The sequence below is a fragment of the Silurus aristotelis genome (genome assembly GCF_946808225.1).
Source record: "Silurus aristotelis genome assembly, chromosome: 20".
NCBI classification, from domain to species: Eukaryota; Metazoa; Chordata; class Actinopteri; order Siluriformes; family Siluridae; genus Silurus; species Silurus aristotelis.
Window position 1 is genome coordinate 1240800 of NC_139593.1, and position 25425 is coordinate 1266224.

Consider the following 25425-nt stretch of genomic DNA (forward strand, 5'->3'; position numbering starts at 1 on the left):
GTGGTGAGTTCCAGTCTGGAGTTTCTTCATCATTTATTCCTCTCTAAATGTTCTGCTTGATGTTGAACTGATGCTGAACTGTATGTTGGTGATCAGTAGATGCACCGAGCGCCGATCAGAACACGTGTAAAACAGAGCGTGCGCTCGATCCTGATTGGTGACTCGCTACGTGTTTCAACGTAACTGGTGAACAACATTCATCAAATATATCCGTCAGAGTTTCAGCTTCATGAGCTGCTGCTGTGCTGTGATCAGAGTCGAGTGTTCTTCTGGTTTAGTGTACACACAGCTGCTCATCAGGGATAAACACACATCGCTCACCTTGTGAAAAGCGCAATAGAAATAAACTTGATTTGATTTGATTAGACTTGAAGATCTGGAACAGTGTTCAGGCTTCTTATTTCCAGTGAAGGGAAACTGTTCATTAGAGATGCATGTAATTATGACTATTTGGTGCAGCTTTTGATTTTGCTGTACTGCTTTCAGACAATAAAGTTAAATTAAAACCCAACTACCTCCGACTCTGAACCTTTTTAAAGTGGGAGTTCGGTTCTGATCTTTTTCTTGCTTTTATCATTCATTATATAATTTAAGAAGATTTTTAGGGTCAGTCTTTTAGTGTGATCTGGTTGCAGGGTGTTGCTGTTGTTGTACATGCATCATTGTCTTTATATTTTCATATCTTTCACAAAGGTTTCTGCATCATAACCAACATATATTTAGCAAATAAAATCACAATTTATTAAGTTCACAGGCGCCTTTTATTTTAACAGATTTGCAGGTTCGTATATTTTCCTTTAAATATCAGGTGGACCTTTTAATTTAAATAAAACTTTAATGTCATAATTATAATATTCTTATCTTTGATGATTATACCCATGTTTATTTTATTAACAAAAAATTATTTGTTATTCAAAATTAATTAGTGGACCCCCTGCAGTACCGCCGAGGACCCCCTAGGGGTCGCGCACCCCTGGTTGAAGACCAATTCATTAGAATATTTATCTTGAAACCCATTTCTTTGCTAAACCCTAATCCTCAACCTAAATATTTTAGTAAATACAGGAAAAGAGGTTGGAGTTAAGATATGGTTAAAGCCAGTGGTGGGCCGTGTATTTGGTACCTGGACCTTCAGTGAGGACGTACTCGACTTAATCCACCTCTTAATACCACCACCATCACGTCACAATTATAGAAACCATCAATACTGCACAAAAACACAATATAACAACACGTGGCATTACAGAGAGACGTTTCACATCTGGAGGTGAAAACCATTTTACTAAAACAACAAACCCAGTTACACTCCAAACCTCCACACTACAACCACAACTGTGCACCTACAACATCTGGAGCAGTTCACAATCAATATTTGTCTAATAACATGACACAAACATAAAAATCTAAATAAAACACAACCCACTCACCAGAGATGCAGACTCATAAGTTGCAGCGCCCCCCAGAGGCTGTAATCCAGTGGTACCGCTCGTATTCACTGGTCTGGAAGTGTAGATCAAACCCTTTTTCTCTTCCTCCATAGGTGTAAAAAAGTCAAACTCAGATGTGTTCTGATGTGTGCTTCTGTTTATTACAGCAGAGAAGGCTTTGAAGACCCTGACCACCCACCAGTAATTAAAGCTAATATTCAATACTTTTTTTCTATTAGAGGAGTTTTCTTTCTGTGGCTGAAGTTCAGTTGGACACAGTTGTACATGTAGTGCACTGATAATCTCACTGTATGAGCTGCAGGGCTCCTAATAAAGTTCCAGCTTTATGTCATATACACAAACAAACACAATACAACGTGAAGTAAAATGCTATTTTTTTATTTATTATTTTTCATGTGTGATTTTATTCTGCTTCTGAATTGTGAGTGACAGAAAAAGAGATTAAAAGAATGATGGGAAAGAATCCACCACCACTTCCACCATGAACAACAATGATGTTATAAAGAGAAACTCATCATTTTGCTACAGGTCTGATCTTCATCGCGATGGACTTGAGACCATAATCATAGGTTTTCCAGTGGTACCACACATCTCCGATGGCAAACAGAGTCCCATCACGTCCCCAGAGGTAAATCCCGTTAGGATTAGCTTGGTGGCAGTTGTTGTACCAAAAAGCCCCAAGGTAGGTTTTAGCACAGTTCCCCGCTGCAAACGAGTCCTGGTCTTTATCAAAGGTGGAGAATTTCTGTCCATTGTGGAAAGCCAGAGAATCTCCTGCAGACCAACAAACACCTGTCACTACACACTCTCTGGATTATTTGCACAATATTTGCATCATCACTTTACTTCAGTGTTCTTCCTCCTCTGTCTCTGTAGTTTACATTTATCGAGTATACTTATTGAGTAGACACCTTTAACTAGATCAAACTTTTCAACAATGATCTCATTTAAACATCTGATCTAGCTTGCAGCTTGGTGATGCTGAGATTTGAATTTACGACCTTCCAGTCGGAAGTCCAACCTACTGAACTTCCACTTCCTGTAGTTTTCTCCAAATCTCTCAATCTCTCTCACCTGCACCTCCATTGATGAAACCACTAACATGCAGTTTGTAGCCTCCAGCTTCAGAGTCTATAGAGAAGGAGGAATAACGAGCGAAAGCTGTTGCTCCATCAAAGTCCTGCAGGTCCACCTTCAGCTCGTATTTCCTCTTGTGTGTGAGCTGGTAGATGTTTTCTAATCCTAAGGATAAAAGAAAAATCATGTGTTGATAAATAATTATGAATAAACTGTATATAATGCAGTGGTATTTGAAGTACATCAATGATTTTAGAAAAAGAGAAAGAAAGAAAGACTGGGAAAATGTAGTGCCCCTTTTTACTAAATAAACAGTCTATAAAGTGTGTTACTCAGTCTGTCCACATGGGGGAAGCATTGAGCTGAAGCGTTTTGCATTTACAATTCTTCTTTTTCTTTCGGCTGCACCCATTATGGGTCTCCACAGCGGATTATGCTTCTCCATACCCCCCTGTCCTCTACATCTGCCTCTTTCACACCAACTACCTGCATGTCTTCCCTCACCACATCCATGAACCTCCTCCTTGGCCTTCCTCTTTTCCTCCTTCCTGGTGTCTCCATCCTCAGCATTCTCCTACCAATATAACTTATGTCCCTCCTCTGCACATGTTCAAACCATCTCAATCTTGCCTCACTCACCTTGTCACCAAAACGTCCTACATGTTCTGTCCCTCTAATAAACTTATTTCTAATCCTGTCCACCGTTGTCAATCCCAACGAAAACCTCAACATGTTCAGCTCTGCTACCTCCAGGTCCACCTCCTGTCTTTTACTCAATGCCACTGTCTCTAATCCATACAACATCTCAGGTCTTACCACAGACCTATAAACTTTCCCTTTCACTCTCACAGATACTCTTCTATCACAAATCACTCCTGCTATCACTCTTCTCCACCCACTCCACCCTGCCTGCACTCTTTTCTTCACTTCTCTAACACACTCTCCATTACTTTGCACTGTTGACCCCAGGTACCTGAACTCCTCCACCTTCTCCACCTCTTCTCCCTGCAACCGCACCCCTCCACTGCCCTCCCTCTTATTCACACACATGTACTCTGTCTTACTCCTACTGACTTTCATTCCCTTTCTCTCCAGCGCATATCTCCACCTCTCCAGTCTCTTCTCCACCTGCTCCCTACTCTCACCACAAATCACAATATCATTCGCAAACATCATAGTCCAGGGAGACTCCTGTCTGACCTCGTCCGTCAACCTGTCCATCACCACTGCAAACAAGAAAGCTCTCAGGGCCGATCCCTGCTTCACCCTGAACCAGTCTGTCGTTCCTACTGCACACTTCACTGCTGTCACACTGTCCTCATACATGTCCTGTACCACCCTCACATACTTCTCTGACACACCAGACTTCCTCATACAATACCACAACTCCTCTCTCCACCCTGTCGTACGCTTTCTCTAAATCCACAAACACACAATGTAACTCCTTCTGAACTTCTCTATACTTCTCCATCAACATTCTCAAAGCAAATAATGCGTCTGTGGTGCTCTTCCTCGGCATGAAACCATACTGCTGCTCACAGATGGTCACCTCTTCTCTCAGCCTGGCTTCCACTACTCTTTCCCATAACTTCATGGTGTGACTGATCAACTTTATTCCCCTGTAGTTACTGCAGGTCTGCACATCTCCTTTATGCTTAAAGATCAGTACCAGCACACTCCTTCTCCATTCCTCAGGCATCCTCTCTCCTTCCAGAATCTTTTTAAACAAACTTGTTAAAAACTCCACTGCATCTCTCCTAAACATCTCCATGCTTCTACGGGTATGTCATGTGGTCCAACCGAATTTCCACTCTTCATCCTCTTAATCGCTGCTCTCACGTCCTTCTTACTAATCCTATCCACATCCTGCTTCACCATCTCCACATCATCCAACCTTCTTTCTCTCTCATTTTCCTCATTCATCAGCTGCTCAAAATACTCCCTCCATCTTCTCAACACACTCTCCTCACTAGTCAACACATTTCCATCTCCATCCTTTACTGCTCTAACTTGCAGTACATCCTTTTCAGCTCGGTTCCTCTGCCTGACCAATCACTTCAAATCCTTTTCTACTACCTTAGTGTCCAACCTCTCCTACAGCTCCTCATATGCATTTTTCTTGGCTTTCGCCACATTCCTTTTTACCTGCTGCCACATCTCCTTGTACTCCTGCCTACTTTTCTGTTTCTCCAACCTCTTTCTCCTTCTGCTCTCCTGCACTTCCTCATTCCACCACCATGTCTCTTTCTCTTTCTTTCTATTTCCAGATGTTACACCAAGTACCTTTCTAGCTGCCTCCCTCATCACTCCTGCAGTAGTTGCCCAATCATACAGCACCTCTTCACCACCACCGAGCCCCTGTCTGACCTCTTCTGCACCTTCCTCCACTCTTATACCCTATGATCCTCCTTATTCTTAAAATAAGTGTTCACCAACGTCATTTCCATCCTTTTAGCAAAATCTACCACCATCTGCCCTTCCACATTCATCTCCTTTAGGCCATACCTACCATCACCTCCTCATCACCTCTGTTCCCTTCACCTACATGCCCATTAAAGTCTGCCCCAATCACCAATCTTTCATTCCTAGGTACACCATCTACCACTTCATCTAATTCACTCCAAAATCTTTCCTTCTCCTCCATCTGACAGCCGACTTGTGGAGCATAAGCACTGATGACATTTATCATCACCTCTTCAACTTCCACCTTCACGATCATCACCCTATCAGAAACTCTCTTCACCTCCACTACACTCTTACTGTACGCTTCCTTCAGAATCACCCCTACACCATTTCTCTTCCCATCCACACCATGATAGAACAGTTTAAACCAACCTCCAATGTTCCTGCTCTTACTCTCTTTCCACTTGGTCTCCTGAACACACAACATATCTACCTTTCTCCTCTCCATCATATCAGCTACCTCTCTCCCTTTACCAGTCATAGTACCAACATTTAAAGTACCAACCCAAACCTCCACTCTCCTCCGCTTCTCCTTTCCCTGCCGTCTCTGTAGACGTCTTCCTCCTCTCCTTCTCCTCCTTCGGCCAACAGTAGTCCAATTTCCACCGGTACCCTGTCAGCTAACGATACCTGTGGCGGTCATTGTTAACCCGGGCCTTGACTGATCTGGTATGAAATTCTTAATCGTGACCCCCATATTTGATTTGGCACATGTTTTACGCTGGATGCCCTTCCTAACGCAACCCCCCCCCCATTTACCCGGGCTTGGGACCGGCACTAAGAGTGCACTGGCTTGTGCAACACTAATGGCTGGGTTCGTTTTGCATTTACAATATTCAATATAAAACTTAACTTTGTGTTTTGCGTCTCAAAGAATCAGAAATCAGTCAAATGAAAATAAATTATAAATATAATTACAATGCAGTATTTGTAAATGATATAACAGAATGTTATTTGTATTATCTTTCATTAATTGGTAAAAAGGGGGGGGGGGGGGGGAGTGGTCGCTCCAGCGGTTAGGGCACTGGGTTGCCGATCGGAAGGTCTGGGGTTCGAGCCCCGGCATCGCCAAGCTGCCGCTCTTGGGCCTTTGAGCAAGGCCCTTAACCCTCTATCCTCCAGGGGGTACCTTACGAGGGAAATTTCAAGGTCCGTGATGTCGGAGTGATGTGGGGCCGCCTTCCCGTGGGCTCACCACCTGCAGGAGGGACCGTAAGGGACGGTGCTGTAAGGATTGGGCAGCAGTCGAAGGCGGGGACCTGCTTAGACTGCTGCCCCCGCGACCCGAATTACGGATAAGCGGGAGAAAATGAATGAATGAATGAATAATTGGTGAAAGTAGTTACCTTCATATGTTTGTGTCTATGTGCTTATGTCTGTTCATATATGTTTACATGTGAAGCACCGTGGTCCTGTGATACAACAATGTCTCCACACGTAGTGGAATGACAATTAAGCTTCATTTGACTTGATTTAAAATAAAACTGTCCTAAATGGTCTAAATAGAACTCTGAGAATATATGAGTGGATCTTTAACACATTTATTATCAGGTCTAATAACCCCAATGATCTGTCCTGTCACTTCTCACCCAGCCAGTATTCTCCATACTTGTTCCCAAACCCTTTCTTGTAGTGTTTCCATGGTCTGTAGAAGTTCACACTGCCGTCCATTCTCCTCTGAATTACCTGGTGGAAAGGTAACATTTAGCATTTTAGCTGATTTTTGTCTGGTGGGACACCTTGGACCTGGAAAACGGGCACTGCATATGGTTGGAATGATAAATCCTACTTGACTTGATATTAAAATAAAGTTTTAAAGTATAATAAATGATAAAATAATAAAAACATTTGAAATATATAGGTTTTTTTTTTAAATATGAAGAGACAGTCATACCGTCCAACTCCCATCATCAGCTTTGCTCCCCAGACAGCCCATATCACAGTAGACCTGGACAGGTGTATCTGCTGTAGGGTAGATTGTGTACACACCACTGACTTTTTGCCCACTAGCATAAACATCAGAGCAGTCTGTTGGAAGACCATCCTGAGAAACAGGAGTACTTTCAACCAGCGGGGGCAGAACACCGAACACAGAGACCACCGAAAACACCAAGAACACCACGTCCTGGGGGGGGGTAATCAGGTTTCCTTCATATAAACACATACAATTGCTAATTTGTCAGAATGAATGTGTTTAACTGAATAAAGCAAAAACTAATCAAAATACAGTAATTACTCTGTAACTTACCATCATTTTAGTGTCCAACTTCAACTTCCTCCAGAAAACGATCCCTTGATTCTAAAGCAGAGTTTGTGGTCCCAAAACACCTGTAAATTAAACAGCAATTAAAAGTAAACATGAATATTCTCAGAGATTTCAACTGTATTTCTTTGATTTTGACTTCTTATTTCTCTTCCAAACGCCGAAAGGTAGATTTTTGTAAATGAAACATAACACTAGATCTTACCTACTATTCTTTACTCCTTTCTTTTCTCGATGTTCTCCTTTATAAACCCTTCTGAACTCCCAAACTACCGCCTATCTATGTCATACCTTTTCTTCAAAATGGATCTTTCTGAAGAACATCAGAACATTAAACAGAAAAGAATAAACATAAAGTTAGTTTACAAAGCGAGAAAGTCAAATGTTGGGTTACCAGAATTTGTAAACACATGTGTTTGTGTTTAAATAAAGAATACAAAATACGGATGATGAACTTGAAGGTTAATCAGTTAAATGGTATCCAGGTGTTATACTATGTCAATGATCAGCTGCTGACCACACAGGACATGTCACATGTTTGCTTCTGCACCTGAATGATCTTTAACTTTTTATTTTTTTATTTTTTTATACTGATGCTTTATTTTCAACTTTAAAAGAAAAACGAAAAACTAATATTTCTTTGTTTTACTGTTCAGTTCAGTTAAATCCTCCCGCTAATACACCACACTGAGATGCCCTTAGGGGCAGTAGTATGCAGCTGCTCCTATCATTTGCTCAATCACAAATAATATTAAATACTAAAAACCTAAAGTTACCTTATTTATACAACTGAGGGTTAAGGACTTGCACAAGGGCCCAGAACTGGCAGGTTGGTGGTGCTGGGATTAAACTCCAACTTTTGGTTCAGAAGCCCAACATTGTAAAAACTGAGCTGTTACTTCCACTAAACAAAAGATTTAAGACAACAAAGAAGCTGAAGACTTAAACCTCCAGACATGACCTTCACTGCAAGCTTTTTGCCTTTATAACTGTTGCTAATCAACAAATGTTAATCATTTAGTATTATTTGTACAATTTTGTTGTACTGTCACATATATAATGCTCAGTGTAACACTGGTACTGTGCTGTTGTGCTGTGTTGTGCACTTTTTATAGTTCTATGTACAGGTCTGAATGTTCTAGTTAGTTTTATTTCATAATTGTGTACATTTTGATTGTTGTTTTAGCACCTTGATCCTGCTTAATTCATTTTACTATATACTGTACAAACAAGGCCACTCACTTCTACAACTTGGACAGCAAGATTTTAGAAAATGGAATAAAAGTGGTTTCTCCAGAGCAAAATCGCATAAACACAATAATTGTAACTCAAATCCAAACCTCAGGACATGGAACCATTCATAGGAAGCCATTAAATCCAACCAACGAGCAGGAAGTATTTGTTAAGGTATCGGATTTACCAGAAACTTAGAATAATTTCAAAAGAATCTCCATCAGCTCAGCGAGGTTATTGAGTCCCTGTAAAACAGGCTTTCTATTGTTACACTTGTTGTTTTAAGCTGTTTGAAAGGAGAATGAATTTCTCAAACCGAGCAAACAGATCGGTGGATGACGCAGTCAACATGGGGCTAAACTACATTCTGCAACACTGCCCAGGAACATATGCCCGGATTCTGTTTGTTGACTTTAGTTCGGCTTTCAATGCAAAAATTCCGGGAATTCTCCACTCCAAACTCCTAAACCTCACTATACCCTCTGCCATCTGTCAATGGATCACCAGCTTCCTGACAGGCAGGAAACAACAGGTGAGACTGGGAGGTGTTACCTCCAGTATTCGGACAGTCAGCACTGGTGCTCCTCAGGGATGTGTCCTTTCCCCACTGCTATTCTCCATTCATACAAATGACTGCACATCAAGTGATCTAACTGTCAAACTCCTGAAATTTTAGATGACACCACGCTTATCGGACTCATCCAATATGGCAATAAATCTGAATATGAGCAGGAGGTGAAGCAGCTGGTGCTATGGTGCTGTCAGAACAACCTTAAGCTAAACACACTTAAAACTGTGTAGATGATAGTGGACTTTGGGATACACCCTTCAACACTACTCCCCCTCACAATATCCAACATCCCTGTGTCATCTGTGGAGAACTTCAAGTTTCTGGGCACTACCATTTCCCAAGACCTGAAATGGGAATCAAACATAAGCTCGATTCTGAAAAAGGCCCTGTAGAGGATGTACTTTCTAAGGCAGTTAAGGAAGTACAGTCTGCCACAGGAGCTGTTGATGCAGTTCTACACTGCCGTCATTGAATCTGTCCTGTGCTCATCCATCACCATCTGGTTTGGAGCAGCAACAAAACAGGACAGAAACAGACTACAGAAAACTGTTAAAACAGCAGAAAAAATCATTGGTGTTCCTCTGCCCACTCTCCAGGACTTGTACCAAACAAGAACCAGAAACCGGGCAGAAAAAATCCTTAATGACCCCTCACACCCTGGTCACAACATCTTCCAGCTCCTCCCTTCTGGCAGGGAGAACCTACAGAACTTTGCTCACTAAAACTGCCAGACACAGGAACAGTTTCTTTCCCCAAGCAATCACCCTCACTAACAACTGACCATAATTATATTCCCTGCTCATATCTATCTCAGTATCACACAGAACTGTCAGTCATCACATTATCTGTATATGTTGCACACACTTTTGCTGCTATATACTGTACAAAGTTGTATAGTAACCTCTCTAATCATACCTGACACACAATACTGTTATTACTGTCTCACATTGTCTGTATTGTCTTGTCTTGTCTGTATTGTCATGTATAGGTTTTATTTATATCTGTACTTGTGTCATTAACAGCTGGAACCAAATTCCTTGTGTGTGTCAACACACTTGGCCAATAAACCTGATTCTGATTCTGATTCTGATTCTGAAAACTCAACTCCTGGACTGTTCACACTTTCATTAATTGACCTCTGATATAAAGACATTTTGTAATTTTGCAGTTTTTTTGTAAGCAGAGGGAAACAACACTTGGGTTACATGAATTAGTCAGTGCTGGAATAAAAACAAATTACAAACAAAGGATTGTTAAGAAAATATAACCTACTAGAGGAAATGAAGTAAACCGAAGAACTCTCAAATAACAGCCTTTATATATTTACTTACATTATATTTATTTCAGATTCTCCTTCAGGCTTGTCACAGTGCACCTGCAGTGTAGAACCTCATTGTGGATGGAACTTTTATCTCACAGTCTTGTAGCATGGTGGTGCAACAACAGTGGCTGAAAGCTGCAAATACCTGCAGAAGCATGCGCACTGCCTCCATGTTGACAGAACATATAGTCTGCTTTGGATCATGAGCCCTGACTATTCTGCTCCATATTCTTCCCTCACTTTAATTCTTTTATACTTTCTTAAAGTATAATCTGGCCTTTCTGTTCTTTCTGTCTATCTAGTGGTTTGCATATTGAGAGAAATGAAGGTGTCTCTTGATTGTAGAATTTCACAATGACATTTCATTCTCCACCAGAGGGTTTTTGACTTGGGCAGATATTATAAGGAGCTTTTCTTCACCAAGAAAACAATTGTGTGAACATCCACTTTAGTTTTGACCTTCCAGGATTTTTGACGAGTTTGAGCTTTACTGTGCATTCTTTCTTTCTTTTGAATATTTTTTTTATTGTTGATTTTGCCATTGCTAAATGTTTTGCTATCTGTCTGTTTTGTTGAATGATGGCCTCCTTCACCTGCATCCTACGGAAAGTTCCCAGGAACAGCTACCAAAGCAAATCCAACACTTATCTGGAATCAACTTCAGACTTAATATTAAGTAATACATTAAATATGGAGGGAATAATGGTGGACAAGATTGCTTTACATCATAAATATGTTGTTCTTAAGATATTTCCTGCTGCTAGAATAATGAAAACTCATGTCTACAGTTTATGGCCATCCTGCTCTGAAGTCACAATAGAACTTTGAGTATATGAGTATACACATATATCCTTCTAGAAGGTCATTCCATTGACCATTGACAGCTGTTGTCTTCTTTGTTCATGCAAAGAGATAATGTTGTCATTTCTCTCTTGTTGTTTTGTTTTGTGTGAGTTTGTACAACACAGGTTTCTCAATCTTCAGGACTCCTGGTGGGATGCTATTACTCCTGGTGACTTTCCCCACAAGCAGGTCACTCAATAGCCGCATTTATATTCAGCATTAACATACGATCATCGTAATGCAATCAAGCAGATCGGATCATCAGTCAAACAGGATACGGTGCGTTTACACTCTGCATCATCAACTAATCTGGAAAACTGATCGGATCTGTCTTTCCCCACGCAGCATTCAAATAAGGGACATTTTACAAATCCTGCAAAATGAGGAGAATGAAACAATCCGTATTGTATAAAGTGCAATACTGCATAAATAAAGGTGACTTAACTTCTTACTTTCAGATTCACCAACAATAATATTGGATGGAGAGGAAGTATACATGATGCATGTGTGTTGCAGAACGCTGTGATATGTGATAGAATATCAAAAGAGGTGGTGGGGTTTTGCGTGTAACCGACCAGCGAATGCAGACACAATGGCTGGATTGCGTTTACATTACCCTGAGATCTGATTACAATGCATCCTCGGCTACCTCCTGACCAGGACATGCTGATCGGATAACATTCCAATGAGAAGTGCGTTTACACTTGTCTTTCCAATGTGTATGTGGACAACATCCAGATACTGTTTACATGTATTTGCCAGGTGTAAATACAGACAATGCCTTTGTTAGGGCCTTTCAGAGTGAGTGGGTGTCTAGCTCCTCCTTAGCAGGTGAATCAGAGATCAAATCCAATGTGGTGGTGAGTGTAACCAGATTTTGGGTCCTTTTTCTAAGTGTTTCAATTACTTTTTAATTTTGACTTAAAGTTGAAAGGGGGGTTGATTTAAAGTTGATATTGGTAGTTGAGGGGCCTGTCACCTTCTTGATGCCATCATACAGCCTACTTACAACAGCGCTGCAGAGGTCTCGCCAAAAGTGTTAGCATAGTGGTGACATGCACATAAAGGTCCTGCATATTAACATTAACAAGTTTGTGGTTAAGGTACAATAATTTATTTAAGCTAAGCTAAGACAAGACAAGGCAAGACAAGACAAGACAAGACAAGACAAGACAAGACAAGACAAGACAAGACAAGACAAGGCAAGACAAGACAAGACGAGACAAGACAAGATAAGGTAAGATAACCCTTTATTTGTCCAACAGTGGGAAAATGTCTGTGTTACAGCAGCGGACAAAGAAATGTGCAAATATATAAAAAAAAGTAGAAACATAATAAAATAAAATAAAATGATATTCATTACAGTGTATAAATACAAAAGTGAAAGAAAAAAGAGACCACCGATAAGAAGTTACACTTTCAGACATATTGCACACAGGTAATATTTCACGGTTTTAAATGATTGTTATTGCACATTTATTGCATAAAATACTTTGTTATTGTTGTTATTGCAGTTGAACAGTAATATCAGTGTATAATTTGGTGACTGGTTCACTGGGAGCAGCTCTGATTATAAAGTCTAATAGCAGCAGGAAGAAAAGTGCTTCTGTATCGCTTCAGACACTCAGGATGTAACAGTGTGTCACTGAAGGAGCTGCTCAGAGGTGAAACTGCTTCATACAGGGGGTGAGAGACGTTCTACAGTAATGATGATAGTTTAGCTCCCATCCTCCTTCTCCCACCTCCTGTACAGTATCCAGAGAAATCTCCAGGACTGAGCTGGACTTCCTGATCAGCTTGTCCAGTCTCTTCCTGCCTGCAGTAGAGATGATTCTGCACCAGCAGACCACAACATAGAAGATGGCTGAGGCCACCTGTTAGGCGAGTGACTGAGGCGGAAGCCGAAGCACCGAAAACAAGGAAGCTTTAAAAGAGAACTTGCAGCAAAACACATAGACACCAACGAAAACAATAACGGACGCAGAAGTGGGGAGACAGAGGTGGTTATATGGGCATGATAAATGAGAGGCAGGTGTTCGGAATCAGTAGGATGGTGATGAGCTCCTAACGGGCGGGGCACCTGCAGGAGAAGAAGCAGGGTGTACCCTGACACCACCACAGAGTTAAAAAAGGTCTTCAGTAGCTCTTCCTGCACTCCAAAAGACCTTCAGCATAAAGAGGCTCCTCAGCAGAAAGAGTCTGCTCTGTCCTTTCTAACCCAATTCCAAAAAAGTTGGGACACTGTACTGGCCATTGTAAATAAAAACAGAATGAATGATGTGGAAGTTTCACATGTCAATATTTTATTCAGAACACAACAGATGACATCAAATGTTTAAACTGAGAAAATGAATCATTTTAAGGGAAAAGTAAGTTGATTTTAAATTTCATGGTATCAATACATATAAAAAAAAGTTGGGACAAGGCCGTGTCTCCACTGTGTGGCGTCCTCTCTTCTCTTTATAACAGTCTGTACACGTCTGGGGACTGAGGAGACAAGCTGCTCAAGTTTAGGAATAGGAATGTTCTCCCATTCTTGTCTAATACAGGCTTCTAGTTGCTCAACTGTCTCAGCTCTTCTTTGTCGCATCTTCCTCTTTATGATGCGCCAAATGTTTTCTATGGGTGAAAGATCTGGACTGCAGGTGGACATTTCAGTACCCGGATTCTTCTTCTACGCAGCATGATGTTGTAATTGATGCAGAATGTGTTCTGACATTGTCATGTTGGAAAATGCAAGGTCTTCCCTGAAAGAGACGACGTCTGGATGGGAGCATATGTTGTTCTAGAACTTGGATATACCTTTTAGCATTGATGCTGCCTTTCCAGATGTGTAAGCTGCCCATGCCACACACACTCATGCAACCCCATACCATCAGAGATGCAGGCTTCTGAACTGAGCGCTGAGAACAACTTGGGTTGTCCTTATCCTCTTTAGTCCGGATGACATGGCGTCCCAGTTTTCCAAAAAGAACTTCAAATTTTGATTCGTCTGACCACAGAACAGTTTTTCACTTTCCACAGTCCATTTTAAATGAGCCTTGGCCCAGAGAAAGCACCTGAGCTTCTGGATCATGTTTAGATACGGCTTCTTTTTGTGACCTGTAGAGTTTTAGTTGGCGATGGCGAATGGCACGGTGGATTGTGTTCACGACAATGTTTTCTGGAAGTATTCCTGAGCCCATGTTGTGATTTCCATTACAGTAGCATTCCTGTATGTGATGCAGTGGCGTCTAAGGGCCCGAAGATCACGGCATCCAGTCTGGTTTTCCGGCCTTCATTGGTGATCCTCTGCCCATCTGGACTTCTGAGAGACTCTTTTTATACTCAATCATGTTGCTAATTGATCTAATAAGTTGCAAATTGGTCCTCCAGCTGTTCCTTTAATGTACATTTCACTTTTCTGGTCTCTTTTTGCTACCTGTCCCAACTTTTTTGGAATGTGTAGCTCTCATGAAATCCAAAATGAGCCAATATTTGGCATTTCATTTCAAAATGTCTCACTTTTAACATTTGTTATGTTTCTATAATTCTATGAATAAAATATAAGTTTATGAGATTTGTAAATTATTGCATTCATTTTTTATTCACAATTTGTACAGTGTCCCAACTTTTTTGGAATCGGGTTTGTATAAATTACCTCAGTATTATTTGTGCAGTCCAGTTTGCTGTCTAGATGAACACCCAGGTATTTAAGAGTTCACTTTCACAATGTCCTTTCCCTGAATTTATTTTTATTCCTCCCACGCCATGAGGCACATTGGCTGAAAGAGCCTAATGGCCTACTTGCCGTTTCTAGGAAGACATCACGAAGTAAGGAGGGGTTTTGGAGTCCAGCAGTGTTTAAAAGGGAGAACAGTGATCTAAAAAAGAGAGGAGAGAAGAACTGGATGTAGGATCTAGTGTTTCTTAATAGATTTGCTTTTGAACTGTTCAGCTCATGTTAAATCCACAGTCTCTGCTTTAGAATCAAGGCATTGTTTTCTTGAAGCTAAAATCATGGTAAGTCACTGTATTTCGATCAGTTTTTACTTTATTAATTTAATCTAATTTAGTCTGACAAATGTTCAATTGTATTTTTTTATATAAATGAAACCTGATTTTTATTTTCCCCCAGGATGTGGTGTTTTTGGTGTTTTCGGTGGTCTCTGTGTTCGGTGTTCTGCCCCCGCTGGTTGAAAGTACTCCTGTTTCTCAGGATGTTCTTTCAACAGACTGCTCTGATGTTTATGCTAGTGGGCAAAAAGTTAGTGGACTCTACACAATCTACCCTACAGCAGATACACCTGTCCAGGTCTACTGTGATATGGGCTGTCTGGGGAGCCAAACAGATGGGAATTGGACGGTATGTTAGGACGTGCGTCTCCTTCACATGAAATATACAGTTGCACTTAAATTACATATTTCAAACATTATTTTATTGAGATGGAATGCGTTCAGATCTGCTGTTTTTGAATATATATACTGTGTATCTTTAATTCAGATAAAATCCTCAATGTTACTTTTCCACCAGGTGATTCAGAGGAGAATGGACGGCAGTGTGAACTTCTACAGACCATGAAAACACTACAAGAATGGTTTTGGGGACAAGTATGGAGAATACTGGCTGGGTGAGAAGAGACAGCACAGATCACTCACAGCATTTTAAAGACTGACATGAAACACAGAACTAATCAATGTGTTACACATCCATTTGCATATGCAATGAGTTTTATTTAGACCATTTATTGTTTTTTGTTTTTTAATACACTACATATAATTTCATCATGGCCTCTGCAGGCTACTCACACAAATGAGTAATTCTTAGGTTTTTCAATACCTACTTTTCTCTTATTTCATGTAAATTCTGTTATTTTTATAATTTTTAATACGCATGCAGAAAAAGGACATTTAGTTTGTATTTTATTTTGTGATTCTTTTATATTTACTACTTAACATAAAATTTTTTACACATAACACTAACGTTTTATATTGAATATTGTTTTATATTGTAAAAACAAAATGCTTAAACTCAATGCTTCTCCTATGTGGCCACTAACAAATTTTGAAGATTATTCAAAAAACAAACAAACAAAAATGGGCATTTAAATTTCCCAGACATTTCTAAAAACGTATTTTTTTTTACAAATGGCTACCACATTATGTATAGTATTGCACTTGGCACAAACTATTAATACAAATCAGCACCTCATATTTCTTCTACCCCCAGGATTAGAAAACATCTACCAGCTCACACTCAAGAGGAAATACGAGCTGAAGGTGGACCTGTGGGACTTTAGTGGAGCATCAGCTTTCGCTCGCTATTCCTCCTTCTCTATAGACTCTGAAGCTGAAGGCTACAAACTGCATGTTAGTGGTTTCATCAATGGAGGTGCAGGTAAGTGAGAGTGGGAGATGTGGAGATAATTATGGAACTATCACCAATCTGCAACTGCTGGGTTCTTAAACAAGGCCCACCAAATCAAACTACTTTCTATTTTTGTATAAACGAGGTATTCAAAAGTCAATCTGGATATGAGCAACTGTCAAAAATAATGTAAATGTACATACATACATAATACATAAATGTAAATGTGAACTTAAACTAAAGACGATGAACATTGAAATACAGCAACAAGGCAAGTGATATTCATATAATACAGAGTGTACTAACAGCTTCTGGTATCTGCAGGTGATTCTCTGGCTACACACAATGGACAGAAATTCTCCACTCCTTTGATAAAGACCAGGACATGAATGCAGCGGGGAACTGTGCTAAATCCTACCTCGGGGCTTTTTGGTACAACAACTGCCACAATGCTAATCCTAACGGGATTTACCTGTGGGGAAATGACGCCACTCATTACGCCATTGGAAATGTGTGGTACCACTGGAAAGCCTTTGATAATGTTCTCAAATACATCGCTATGAAGATCAGACCTGTAGCACAGTGAGGAGATTTTCTTTAAAACATCATTGTTGTTCATGGTGGAAGTGGTGGTGGATTCTTCTCTTTCTTTCTCTCTCTCTCTCTCTCTCTCTCTCTCTCTCTCTCTCTCTCTCTCTCTCTCTCTCTCTCTCTCTCTCTCTTTCTCTCTCTCACATCTTAGAGACTAAAAAAAAACAAACAAAAAAAAACAAACAAAAAAAAAAACACACACCAAATAAATAAATATGAAGCATTTTACTTCTTTTTGACTTTTAGGATGTGATTCCTGACATGATGGTGATTGAGTTACAGCCACAATAATGACATTACTCAGTGGAGCAACTATAATATAACAACCTGGAGGAGTTAAATATCCAGCAAAGATAATTAAAAAGGTTAAAACCCTGCAAACATATTACCCTTAAACTAAAAAAAAAAAACGTCATCACTGAAAATTAAAATATTTCATTCTTTTACTCAAAATATAAGAGAAGGTCCCACGGTGGTCTAGTGGTTAAGATGCAGCGCTCCCATCGCTGCGACCCGGGTTCGATCCACGGTCAGGGAACCATCCCCAGCCACTCTCAGTGCCGGTCCCAAGCCCGGATAAATTGGGGAGGGTTGCGTTAGGAAGGGCATCCAGCGTAAAAACATGTGCCAAATCAAACGTGCGGAGGATCCGCTGTGGCGACCCCTAACGGGAGAAGCCGAAAGAAAGTTACTCAAAATATAAGAGAAGAAAAAGAGGCAAGAGAAATATCAGAACCAGAACATTCCAGTGCATTCACCTCAAAACTGAGATTAGGAACAACTGAGTAATAAGAATTTAATTCCAGCATGAAGAAAAGTTACACAATATAAAAAGAAATATATACCCCCCCTGCTGAAGATATAAATATATACCCCCCACACGTGTAGGAAGCCTCTGCAGGCTGTAGCTGATGTCAATCAGTCAGTGGTATGTGACTAGAACCCAACTTTACAGATTTAAATTCCAAGTAATTTTTTACTTTTCCGAGTAACATTTACTCAAATAGAATTGAAAACATAGAGGACCAGAATCCACAAAGGGCTGATTATATATCAAAACCCCAAGCAAAGAAACTGGGACACAGGGGAACTTAAATACACTCAGGGAAAGTGAAGACAGGTGTCAATAAATATGCGAACAACGAGAGGACAGACCAGCATGGGGACCAGTGTTGGGGGGTAACGCGTTACCTGTAACGTGCGTTACGTAATAATATTACTTTTCTGGAGTAATGAGTAAAGTAGCGATTTACTTTATAAATGTACACATTTATATCTGAGTTACTTTTCAGTTAAATTATTTTGCATAAAAATAAAATAAAATACTGAATTAAAAAATAAACAGTCACGTAGAATCGGAATAATAGTTAGGTGTAGATTATGTGTTGGTGAAAAGCTTTTGTCAAATGCAAAAAAGACCACTTTAAATTTAAAAAATCATCTGCATGCAAAGCACAGCACTACAGATGTGGAAGAAAGAGAGGAATGAAACCTGCACCCTGCCTCAAGATAAACAACAAAGGCTTGATTTCAGTTCACCTTCACCACCAGTTAAAAGTCAAGTCAAGTCAAGTCAAGTTTATTTGTATAGCGCTTTTCACAACAGACATTGTCTCAAAGCAGCTTTACAGAAAACAACAGTGAAGGTGAATGGTGTGTGTTTGTCCCTGATGAGCAGCCGTGGCGACAGTGGCAAGGAAAAACTCCCTTAGATGATATGAGGAAGAAACCTTGAGAGGAACCAGACTCAAAGGGGAACCCATCCTCATATGGGTGACATCAAAAGTTTGGTCATAAATCTTTCAACAATACAGAACAATTTGTGATCATCATAGATCCAGCATCAGCTTCTCCATGCCAGGGCCTTTAAACACTCGGCATCTACTTCTCCATGATCATCCAAAACAATTAGTTCAACTGAACTCAAGAAATTGGTTGCTGCTTTTATACTTGAGGAGATGCAGCCGCTGTCCAGTGTGGAGGCGCCACATTTTCGTAATAATATCAGCAAAATCAGCAAAAAGGCCGGGGGCCATGCTGCCCAATCACAAAATCTTTACAAACTATATGGACAAGGCATATATGGAAATAGAGACAGAACTTTGGGAATTACTGTACACTGGATCGATCCTGTTACTCTGCATCACCAAAGAGCTGCAATCGCCTGCAAACGTTTCCGCGGGAGACACACGTACATTGGAGATAGAGAGCAAATTCACAGCTTATTTCACAGCTTAGGTAAGATAACTGCCACGGTCACTGATGGCACGAACTTTGTAAAAGGATTTAGAATGTTTCAAGCTGATGATGAAGCAGGTAATGATGTAGACGGGGATGAGGTCGGAATTGCAAGAGGTTTTATGAAATTATAGCGAAAGGTATGTTCTCCCTCCACACCACGGGTGTGCATCCCACACCCTTAACCTTGTAGGCACGAACTACATAGTTAAATTTTCTCTCCGGAAGAGCTGTAGCACTACAAAGATCCTCCAAAAGCGATGTCATGCTCCAAGGTCCCTCTAAAGGCGACGTTGCGGTCCCATGTCTCTCTGGAGGTGCCGTCATGCTTCAAAGTCCCTCCGAAGGTGACGCTGCGCTTCTACGTTCCTCTGAAGGTGCTGTCATGCTTCAAAGTCCGTCTAAAGGCGAAGTCACGGTACACGACTCCTCTGCAGGCGCCATCGTGCTTCTAAGTCCCTCTGAAGGCGTCGAAGGGGGGGTAATGTCATAGATCCTCCTGCCACACCTCCCTCGGAGGCTCCCTCTCAGCCTCTCACGGTGCTAATCGCCTTGCCCCTTTGTGATTCCTGTGATTTAGGAACAGCTGAGGTGTGTGATGTAATAAAAAATCTCCTTCTCCAATTCTCTCAATGAGAGACACACTCTTGCTACGTCACACGTCTTATCGTAATGATTTTTTTTTTGGTCTTTCCTATAAACTCCTAAAGAAGTTACCAGTTGGGGCAGAACTCAGGTGCACAAATACTCGCTAGAACTCCTATGATAAATCTCCTGATCTTCAACAGCTGCTCTGGCTTCCTGTTAAACAGAGCATTTTGATCTTTTGTTTATACAACGTTACATAACCAGGCTATATCAGTGATACTGTATACATACTTCTTATTGTTTGTGTAGTGTTTTTGTTATGTGTAACTGCTGTTAATTGTTTTGTAAGGTGTCCTTAGGTTTCATGTAGCCTGCCCAAAAACAAAATGTGTTATTATTATTATTATTATTATTAATATTATTATTATTATTATTATTATTATTATTATTATTATTATTATTATTATTATTATTATTATTAATATTATTATTATTATTATTATTATTATTATTATTATTATTATATTTTCCCTAAATATCCATTATTATTGTTATTATTGTTAATTATTATTAATTATTCCATAATATGCATGATTAGTTTTAATTATTAATATGAGTAATAATAATAAATATTACAGCTTTTCATGCATGGATTCTGCTGTAGTATTGTGTTAGATGTTATGAAGGAAGTTAACAGGAGTAAAAGGAAATGCCTCAGATCAGAATTCGTATTTTCACCCTTCCTGTTTATTCTTTGAAAACATTTCTTACATTAATAAAAATAGACGGAGTGGAATCCTATCTCAACATAATGCTGTCCTGCAGATGTTTCTGGTGTGATTCTTAAAGCTGATGTTGGATATTTATCTAAAAGGTTTTCAGAAGTTCTGGACCAACACCAAGGAAGTTTTGATACTGAAATGTATTTACTGATTATTTCATTCTTTAATGTTGTTTATATTGTTTTCACAAGTACAATGAATACACATGATTAACATATTTTGAAAGAGAACTTTTTTCCAGAAGTAAAATATTTAGAAAAGGAAATTGAATAGAGTTAGGATTCGAGAGCGTTATAGGAATTATTGATGAGTAGTTTAAGCATTTTACTTAGTCAGAGATATTACACATGTTCCTCTCTGTTCTACTCTTCTACAATTCGAGGTCTGGGAAGCTAAAGATTTGTAATATCTTCCAGACCCAACCTTCTGATCTTCATCACAATGTTCTTCAGAGAGTAGTAGTTGCCTTTCCAGGTCTGCCACATGATCCCCGTGTTTGCTGTGGCCACATTCCCATGCTTGTACAGGCCATTGGGGTTGGCGAGGTGGCATTGCCCCCAGTAGTAATAGTTGTACCAGAATCCTCCACTGAAAGTGTCTGCACAGTATCCTGTTGGGTCTTTGTCAAAGGTTGCAAACTCTCTCCCGTTTACATAAGACAAAGAATCACCTGGAAAAGACAAAGCAGGCGACAATGAGGAAGATACAAACATTCTGGGAAGATGTTCCACAAGGTTGTTGTGGAGATTTGTGGAGATTATTTCAGTCACAAGTGTGTGAGTAAAGTCAGGTAGTGATGTAGATGAGAAGGTGAGAAGGTCAGGTCAATGTTCACATTAAATAGGGTTGGTGCTCTATAACAGGAGATCTTCCACTCCAAACCATGCAAAGCAGATCTTCAGGGATCTGGGCTTTGTGCACAGGGTTATTGTCATGCTGGAACAGGTTTGAGCCACCTAGTTCAAGTAAGGAAAATATTTTCTGGAAGAACCATATATGGCTAACAAAGTGAGGTGTCCCAAAACATTGCCTGTATAATTTATATATTTAGCTGGTATAAATTCTTAAGGGAATCAATAGTTGTCAGATCTTCTTCTTCTTCTTCTACCAGCTGCTCCCGTTAAGGGGCGCCACAGCGGATTATCCGTCTCCATACCACCCTGTCCTCTACATCTTCCTCTTTCACACCAACTACCTGCATGTCTTCCCTCACCACATCCATAAACCTCCTCCTTGGTCTTCCTCTTTTCCTCCTTCCTGGTGGCTCCATCCTCAGCATTCTCCTACTGATATACCCCATGTCCCTCCTCTGCACATGTCCAAACCATCTCAATCACACCTCCCTCACCTTGTCTCCAAAACGTCCTACATGTGCTGTCCCTCTAATAAACTCATTTCTAATCTTATCCATCGTCGTCACTCCCAAAAAAACCTTAACATCTACCTCCAGCTCCACCTCCTGCAATTCCATCTGTCCTTCTCAATACTTCTTCATCAACATTCTCAAAGCAAATAATGCGTCTGTGGTGCTCTTCCTCGGCATGAAACCATACTGTTGCTCACAGATGGTCACCTCTTCTCTCAGCCTGGCTTCCACTACTCTTTCCCATAACTTCATGGTGTGACTGATCAACTTTATTCCCCTGTAGTTACTGCAGGTCTGCACACTCCTTCTCCAATCCTCAGGCATCCTCTCTCCTTCCAGAATCTTTTTAAACAAACTTGTTAAAAACTCCACTGCATCTCTCCTAAACATCTCCATGCTTCTACTGGTATGTCATCTGGTCCAACCGACTTTCCACTCTTTATCCTCTTAATTGCTGCTCTCACTTCCTCCTTACTAATCCTATCTACTTCCTGCTTCACCAACTCCACATCCTCCAACCTTCTCTCTCTCTCTCTCTCTCTCTCTCTCTCTCTCTCTCTCTCTCTCTCTTGCTCTCATTTTCCTCATTCATCAGCTGCTCAAAATACTCCCTCCATCTTCTCAACACACTCTCCTCACTAGTCAACACATTTCCATCTCCATCCTTTATTACTCCAACTTCTCCTACAGCTCCTCATATGCCTTTTCCTTGGCTTTCACCACATCCCTCTTCACCTGCTGCTGCATCTCCTTGTTCTCCTGCCTACTTTTCTCATCACTCTGTCGATCCCAATTCTGTTTCTCCAACCTCTTTCTCCTTCTGCTCTCCTGCACATCATCATTCCACCACCATGTCTCTTTGTCTTCCTTTCTATTTCCAGATGTTACACCAAGAACCTTTCTAGCTGTTTCCTTTATCACTTCTGCAGTAGTTCCACAATCATCCAGCACCTCTTCACCACCACCGAGCTCCTGTCTGACCTCTTCCCAGATATATATATATATATACTAGTTGTCATATATATAAATTTAATCAAGATATTTTTGATAGAACTGTTGTCTTTTAGCAGCTAACTAGCGACACTAAAACTGAATCCAAGCTTTGAAAAGAACTAAAAATACAGGATTTTGAAGAATATTACAGGTAAAAATCTGAGTTACAAACTCCTTCTGATGAATCTTTTTAAATGAATCTCCACAAATCTGCACAAAATCTAGTGGAACATCTTCCCAGAAGAGTGGAGCTCATTATAACAGCACATAGAGAAGTTTTAAAAGTACAACCCAATCTTTTAAAGACTGTCATTAGGTTTGTGGTCTGAATGCTCATGGGTATATTTATTTATTGTGTTAAATCTTATGACATATACTCAGCTTTGAGGTCAACCTTTTACTTGGTCGGTTCAGCTGATGGATATTGATGTGCAGCAGATCATCTCTTTCCTGCTCCTATTACAATTTCAGTTAATGTGAATTGATTCAATTTATTACAATTTGTTCTTTTATCGATTGCTCAGTCATTTGACTGCTTCATCACAGCATATCAGTGATTTAAGAGGGTCCTGTCCAAATTAAGTCTTATCAAAAGTATCTCTGCTGTATGACTTAGTTATAAGTGGTTATTATTGATCTGCTCACCTGCTCCTCCATTGATGTATCCACCAATATTCAGCCTGTAATTGTTGGACTCCGTGTCAACGTAGAAAAAAGTGTACTGGGCGTAGGCATTGCCGTCCTCAAAATCCTCTATGTTCACTTTCAGCTGATACTTCTCCCTGTAGGTCATCAGGAAGATGTTCCTCAAACCTGGAAATGATCAAATCATTTTGACTTAACGTAAACACACATTGTGTTGGAGAACCAGTACATTAACAAGTTTCTCCAGTGAATCAATCTTCAGAACTGGCTCGTTCTTCCATTCGGCATTAAGTATATTATACGGTCTTTCAAACACCCAGCAAAACAATAAACCATAAAATATGTGCTCCTGAAGAATGAGCATGGAGGTCATTATGATTAATCAAAGCTGTGATTAATATGACCATTACAACTTCATCTATTTATGAAGCTAGATTTCAGTAATAATACAGTAAAACCGCAATAAACAGACACAATTTTATGTTTACAGTACTGTACTGTACTAACATTTTACTTCATTTTATAATTATTTAAACATAAAACTCCATAAAAACAACTCCCTATAAGTGTTTTGGTCTATCATGCTCCCCGCGAGAGACCGGAAAAATCAGCCAAACTAATACGCTATGTGGCAAACGCAATTCCGTGAAAAAAACGATTTAATTCAACTCTCTGACATCTTCGCATTTGTAATCATCATATTATTCTTTAAGGTTAACGAGCAGTGTTTTGGTTTAAACGTTAAATGCTGCTGAAGAAGAATTCTGTCTCTGATGCTTCTGATCCAATAATTCTGGAAATATATTTGAATAATTTATTAGATTTTGTTCATTCATTTCCAACAATTCTGTAATTCCACAGTGGTCTCTTACCTATCCAATATTCACCATTGGCATCACCAAATCCATTCTTGTACTGTTCCCATGGCTGGTAGAAACTCACATTACCATCAATTCTCCTCTGAATCACCTGGTTGGTGGATTAAAAAATATCACATTTACATTTATTGTAAATACATTTATATTTATCAAGAACACAATCTTAGCCACCAAAGCTACCACTTCCCCCGGCACAGTGTACACATCAAAACTAAACAATAAAGAGAAAAATGTACACTTTATAAAATCTAAAGCAAAGAAACTGTTACCCTCATGCTAATCCTGTATTACAGTATTCTCATAAAACATTAAACAGATTCATGTTCTCACTCACAGTCCATTTCCCATCCTGGTGGCTGTTGTTTTCTCCACAGCCCATATCACAGTACACCCTCACCGGTTCATTAGGACCCGCGGGGTAAATGGTGTACACTCCACTGGGAACTGAAGCGCTTTTATTTGTGCTTATCTTCAGGTTGTAAATGTCTTCACAATCCAGCGGCAGGGAAATGTTGATGTCTGGAGCCGAGTGGACCAGCGAGGTCACCGCTACCATCAGCAACACCAGCATGGCTTTATTCTGCAAGAATCACTCTTAGATCAAATATCAAAAATGATATTAATAATAAAACATTCCATCATCTAAAACAGTAAATATTCCACAACAACAGTTTAACTTTGGTTATGACCCTCACCTGTGCTGATACTAATGTACAGGAGTCACAGCAGTCGACTGCAAACTGATTCACCTGCGACATTTTCGTCTCTTTTATATTGA

The 25425-nt window shown here is 40.0% G+C and overlaps 1 protein-coding gene and 1 pseudogene across 2 annotated transcripts; one reads left to right on the forward strand and one right to left on the reverse strand.

Annotated features, from left to right (window-relative positions):
- Nucleotides 1-1810: 1810 nt before the first annotated feature.
- Nucleotides 1811-25425, reverse strand: LOC310715587 (uncharacterized protein). Its single transcript, XM_083522100.1, has 10 exons — nt 25343-25425; nt 24982-25241; nt 24642-24738; nt 23770-23937; nt 21159-21435; nt 12962-13143; nt 6883-7136; nt 6578-6674; nt 2523-2690; nt 1811-2222 (listed from the first exon to the last, which is right to left on the reverse strand). The coding sequence occupies exons 2-10, from the start codon at nt 25216-25218 to the stop codon at nt 1963-1965; spliced, it is 1740 nt and encodes a 579-aa protein (XP_083378226.1). The 5' UTR covers nt 25219-25241; nt 25343-25425; the 3' UTR covers nt 1811-1962.
- LOC310715378 (microfibril-associated glycoprotein 4-like) lies at nt 15106-17313 on the forward strand (annotated as a pseudogene). Its single transcript, XR_014538235.1, has 5 exons — nt 15106-15221; nt 15337-15564; nt 15733-15829; nt 16429-16596; nt 16891-17313. The product of XR_014538235.1 is annotated as a microfibril-associated glycoprotein 4-like (transcript).